The 6,422-nt window shown below is 34.7% G+C and overlaps 1 protein-coding gene across 1 annotated transcript; it reads left to right on the top strand.

The window, feature by feature from the left end:
- Nucleotides 1–2,858: 2,858 nt before the first annotated feature.
- On the top strand, nucleotides 2,859–4,899 carry LOC114356487 (inositol monophosphatase 1). The gene has a single exon (XM_028309698.1). It carries the CDS (start codon nucleotides 3,015–3,017, stop codon nucleotides 3,831–3,833), a length of 819 nt encoding a protein of 272 aa, XP_028165499.1. The 5' UTR covers nucleotides 2,859–3,014; the 3' UTR covers nucleotides 3,834–4,899.
- Nucleotides 4,900–6,422: the final 1,523 nt, after the last annotated feature.

Raw genomic sequence — 6,422 nt, 5'->3', positions numbered from 1 at the left:
CGCACACTCACTGCGGGCACCCGTCGCACAGTCGCGACAGCAATATAATTACGCGCGAGCGATAGGATGGGTAGCATGGGGTCATTGGACAAAATTCTACGTGCTCACAGACCAGACTATAGCATCAAGATTATCTTATTGTAAATTACACAAATAAAATTACTATTCATTTATGTGATTATGCATCTAATCTAGAATTTCAAGTCTGTTTTAAGTGATATTCTGGTGTCGATATCAGCCCCTTAATTAAATTTACAATGTGGCCAATCTGTTATAATGCGTCTGAATTTTAAATTGATAATTTGGCGTTAGTTCTAAGTCTTTTCAGTTGCATTCTAAGAGGTTGGTCGCTCTGTAAACTTCCATTTTTGAACTTTCATCGAATTGATCAAGCTTGCGTTGAATGTAGCGATTCGTTGACGAAACTTAAAGCTGCACGCGGCATAAGTTAGACTGATCAAGTTCTATGCATGAAATTGAAGTTGTTAGGGTTTCCAAAGAACGTGGTACCGTCACATTACTTGATAGAAATATACCTAAACCTCGGTATTTAATACAGTGCTGTGATGTGGCAATACTACGGTCTTTGCAAACCAATAACCAAAACCAGTAACTACGAATGATGATTCATTGTAGCGGCAGTGACTTAATTTTGAAAATGTAAAAAAAATGGTCCCCTCGTTAGCTGCTGGATTCTCCAATGGCGTTGACACATCCACATACCTTGTACTTATTGCGATTTGCTATGTCAACTGTAAAACATTGTCGATATTATAATTAATGTGGTTAGCCGTCTATCACCTTATAATCATGGTTTTATGAAGGATTCGACCGAATTTTGTATTCGAACATTCAATTTGTTTTTTATCTTGTAATCTAAAAAAATGTGTTGTGGAAATAGTAAGCGCCAATTCGTTTCCCAAAAACCATGGTTATAAAGGTTTTTGTTTTACTTTCATTTTCATGTAAAATACGTTCGTCAATTGTTACCTCTGCGACGAATACTATGTATGGAATAATAGGTCAAGATGTAGCAAAGCTTTGTATCAACATTTTATATCCTTCTCTGTCGGTATTGTAATTATTGAATTAGTGATTAATGAAATTTTCGAGTACATATTTGAAAGTATATCGGGCGCTCAAATATTTTTGAATTGCATTTACAGTCTGTGAATCTCTGGTAGTATTTCAAATTGGAGCATTTCACGAGCCAGTATTATTAACGAAACATTCCTAACAATCGAGTTCTCAGTTTTACCCGACGCAGGTAAAACGATAAATTACTCATTGGGTGATATTGTGATGAAATTAAAAGTAATAAAAAGTATTACAAATTAAACGATCGATTTTGCATTTAAAGCGACTGAATGGCGAAGACTGTTTTTGCGACAATACACTGGACCCCAATTTTGTCCGATGGCCGGTACCCGCTTAGGCAAGCATGCTCATACGTACACCATGTAAATATAATCAGTGTTCCACTGATCGCTTAGTTGCCATACAAATTTAATGATAGTTGTTAAGTAAGGACATGTAAGCTTCGTGCTGCGCGCGTGGGCTGTACAGTCTGGACGCTCGCCGCGTATTCTACACGTTGGTTAAGACTCGTAGTAATAAATCGTGGCCTTAGTTTTTTAATATGAACTTATACGTAAAACGAACGATTCTGTCTTTTGTATTAAAGGCCTAACAACTTTCATAAAATAACTCTGTATCTTCGCGAGCATTTTATATGACTATTTACCGAAGTCTTAATTATTGTAATGACGTCTTTTTTAATTATATAGTTTTTTTTTCTGATTAATAATATAAAATTTAAATGTAAGTAAACCAGCATAAAACTTATTTTACATATAATATTATATTTAATTATTAACAATATTGATAATTGTAAAATTGGCCATAGGTTGTAACAAGTTATCAGTTGGTATGCCAATTAAACAATTTTTCATGATTTTTAAATAATTTGGTTTTATTTGAATGTACCCACCTAACCTACTTTTTCTTTCAGTATCCTTATTTCCCGAAGTAGGTTTTAGAGATTGTCTAGATAATTTAGTCCGAGAGGAGACTGTATAAATGAAATAAAGGGACTCTATGCTCCTACAAAAAATTGTGCGACAAGGATCGATCACCGGGAATACTTTTTATAAATTTTATTTAAACTGGTAAATAATTAGAGATGAAACGGATAATTCTTTGGCCGGATACTGGATATTCGACATTAAGATATTTATTTATGTATTCGTCATTGGAGTGAATAGCCCAGAAATAGAAATTAGTGTTTTTTGAAAGGCCTTAATATGGCTTTTTTTGTAACTTTTTGGACTTTAAAATAAAAGCCGTCATTATTATAAGCCATTTGTTATTTATCTCAAAGATAATATCCGATATCCGGCCGGATAGTGAGTTACTATCTATCCGGTTTCTGGCCGAATAATAAATTTAGGCCGGATATCCGGCCTACCGGATAGTTACCGAATATCCGTTTCATCTCTATAAATAATATCTTTATGGTGAGAACCATAGAGGAATTGGTCTAGATCTCTAAGGTAAGAACTAAATAAAGAATCAGCCCCCCTAGACAAAACGCACTTTTTGATCGAATCGATAATCGAATCCGTCAAAACTCCATACAAAAAAGGGGCTTTTCGACCACTTTTCAACTGGTTTGCGATTATAATATTTTGCACTTTGTCTAGACCCACAGGCATAAAAAAGTACCTAATAATAAGACAGAATTTGAAATGTGATTGTTGATATTATTGCTTAAGTGTACATTTAAAAAAAATACAAAGTCAAAGTTGTCAACGCGACGTCTATCATGCAAAATGTCAAAATTGTTCAATTGTCATTAATGTCAAACACATTCGTGATGTGCGAAAATCTTGTTTGTTTTTATCCCATTTGCGAATAAAATTCCCTGGTGGAAGGTCCTCCCCTTTGAAGCAACAGGCGCACCTTCGGATTTCAAATTTCATAATCAGGTACATAAAAGACAAATTTAATTCAACATGTCGATGGTTGATACCTACTTTATGGTAGCTTTAGAGATCGTAAAGTCGGCAGGAAAACTTATAACTGAGCATGTCAAGGGATGCAAGGATTACAAATTGAAGTCGTGCGACATCGACTTGGTGACTGAAGTGGACAAAGCGGTAGAGACTACTATCTTGTCCAAACTAAAAGAGGAATTTCCTCACCACGCGTTTATCGGCGAAGAATCAGTCGCGGAAGGTGCCAGAGTGGTTCTCACTGACGAGCCGACCTGGGTCCTCGACCCTATTGACGGTACTCTTAACTTCGTCCATGGGTTTCCTCATAGCTGCATTTCTCTCGGCCTGCTCATTAACAAGGTGCCAGAGATGGGTATCATTTATAACCCAATTATGAATCAACTATTTACTGCCTTGAAGCATCAAGGAGCGTATCTTAACGATCAAATCATTCATGTGTCAAAGGTTAAGGAACTGAAGGGAGCATTAGTTGCTTTCGAAGCTGGCACTAGCCGTGATGCGGATAAAATGAAAGTTGTGCGAGAAAATTTTGATCAAATCATTTCTAAAGCTCAGGGCATGCGAGCTTTGGGTTCGGCGGCGTTGAACATGGCTATGGTAGCAATGGGAGCGGCGGATGCTAACTTTGAGTTTGGGATTCACGCCTGGGACGTAGCTGCTGGGACCATTATAGTGCGAGAGGCTGGAGGAGTGGTCATAGATCCTGCCGGTGGCCCTTTTGACATTCTATCGCGCAGGGTGCTTTGTGCTGGCACGAAGGAGCTGGCTGAGGAATTGTCCAAGACCTTGGTCCAGTATTACCCAGAGAGGGATTAAAGCAGGATGAAGAGTAGACAATATAATAATATTAATTAATCAAACAATATTTAAGGGAAGTTATAAATTTTTGATGCATTGTAATTTGAACTATGTACTTACATATTTATTCACATTCTACAGGGATTGTATGTAGTGTATCATTCTCTGTGGATGATTTCAAATGATTTTCTAGTTATACCAATAAGGATTAAGTAACCTGATCTACTACTTCCATATTACAGATTTGTTTTACTTACTAATGACAACGAGGCATTTATTTAAGATTTTAATTTATTTTTTATTGAATCTTATTGAATTCAGGACTGGTGATAAATAAGTTGGTTTTCAGAGTTTATGACATTCAATTATATTGATGTTTCTATTTTACTATATTTTTTTAATGTTAATAAGAAAAAAATGCATATTTTACTAAAAGATTTAATCAGATGAACTTATTTATTATTTAGAAGTTTTGAAAAAGTTTGGACTTATTGAGAGTACTATGTTATGAAATTATTGTAGTCCTACATAACTTAAACATAATTAAATTTTAAATAGAAGGAGAAATAAAACAACAAGTATAATTTAGTTATTAAGTTATATAATTACTTATAATTAATTACCAAATCAATAAATAGTCATGGAAAATAGTGAAACTATTATTAATATATTTTATGTTCTAATGCCATAAATTATTGTTAACTTCTTAATTTATTTGAAATATTTGTCTCTGGATGTTAAAATATGTTTATGTACTTGTGTTAGTGTGTAGACTGTAGTGTACTTGTATTTCACTAGAAAGTGATCTGTTATCTTTATAGATAATAAACATTCATTATCTGTAATGTAATGGTTATTTTATTTATTGTAGCATAACTTAACATAGTTTCGGTGGTATGTCTTCATAGAACATTATGTAGATAGCAAAAACAAGACCACCTGTATTTTATATTACATATTTACTTGGCCTTTTGGATTAATTAAAGTTCTGAGACTTCTGAGCACAAGTAGTGTAATTCAAGTTACAGCTGTGATTTCAGGCAAATTAAGCATTTTGCTTGGTAGCTGAAACATATTAAAAAATAATAGAAAAAAGTATAATCAGAATCTGTCAGTCATTTGAATAATAACAGTCAATGATTACATTAATTAAACTTTCAAAACTAAAACAATGATTTAACTTATTCTAGTTAGTAAATAGAGATCTTTGTTAATGTTATTTAGGAGCATAATAAGTCTTTTCAGTAGTGGTCAGTCAGTTATCCTTGTCTTTATTTGATAGTCTGTCCTTATAAGTCACATATTATAGTTAAAGTCTTGTCTATAAGGTCTAAAGATGATTATGTAGCCTATTTAACATCTATGTGGTCATAAAGTTAACTTTTCTACAATCATTCAGTCAGTCTCAAAGAAATCTGTAAGTACGACACAATGTATCGGTAGTCAAATTCTAGTCATTATTAAAATTTAATCCAGAGCAGCTGCAATGTAAATAAGGGTTCCGTTTTTTGCCATTTGGCTACGGAACCCTAAAAATCTTGAGCAATTTATGAATATGAAATAAAATATGTAGGTAGGTAGTAAAGCGATTACAAAAATGATCACGATCACGAGAATCACGACTGATATGGTGCGTCCACACTGGGCGAACGGGCTCGCGCGGCAAACTCGACATCCTGCTCACTCAAGAGCAGAGTGAGCAGGATGACCAGCGCGCTGCGCGAGCCCGTTCGCCTAGTGTGGACGCACTATTATGCTGCTTTTACACTGCGCGGAAATTAGCCAAGTCAAGTCAAAAAAACAGTGGAGTGGGGATGAAAAATGAATGAATTTCATCCCCACTCCTCTGATTCTTTGACTTGACTCGGCAAATTTCCGCATAGTGTAAATCCGCCATTACAATAATTGTCTACCTACAGACACACCTATTCATAAAGTTGAGTGTCAGTCATTAACTTGTGTACAGTCATTATCAGAAGTGTCTAGTTACTGTTTTAATAGTAAACAGTCAATGTCAATAGTTTGTGTCAGTCTTTCATTAAGTAGTTACTTTAGTCACGCTTTATTTGACGATATGTATAGTCAATGTCATAAGCATCAGTCCAATGTCAAAAGTTTGTGTCAGTCAATCAATAAGTACTTTAAAGGTGCAGTGAATGTCATATCCATCAGTCATTTACGTAGTATACTGTAAACAATGCAATTGCCAACATGCGTCAGATACAGGTTCCTAAATTATACAGTTATTTTCGAGTATCAGTCAGTAAGTTAGTCAAACTGTTCGTTCAGTCACTGATGTGTCAGTCACTGATGTGTCAGTCACTGATGTGTCAGTCACTAAAGTCAAACTGTAAGTAGGTATACATAGAGTCGATGTCGATTGATGTAGTATGGTGAATGTATAACCAAACAATGGATTGTAAGTTCACATATTCACATTGGATTTTAAGTCAATTTATAATAAGTTTTTTAGTCAATAAGCAAATCACAGTCCCGGTTAAATCGGATTTTGTACTGTCATGGTTTAATTGTCGTCAGTTATTTGTTGTGTCAACCATAGGCTACTGTTTTTTTTGGTGTATTAAAAGTCTAATTATGTCTGTACTA

Source organism: Ostrinia furnacalis, unplaced genomic scaffold, assembly GCF_004193835.3.
Source record: "Ostrinia furnacalis isolate ACB-3 unplaced genomic scaffold, ASM419383v2 OfSCF2810, whole genome shotgun sequence".
Taxonomy (NCBI): domain Eukaryota; kingdom Metazoa; phylum Arthropoda; class Insecta; order Lepidoptera; family Crambidae; genus Ostrinia; species Ostrinia furnacalis.
Note: the sequence above shows the minus strand (reverse complement) of the source record. Positions and strands in the feature narration are given on the sequence as shown.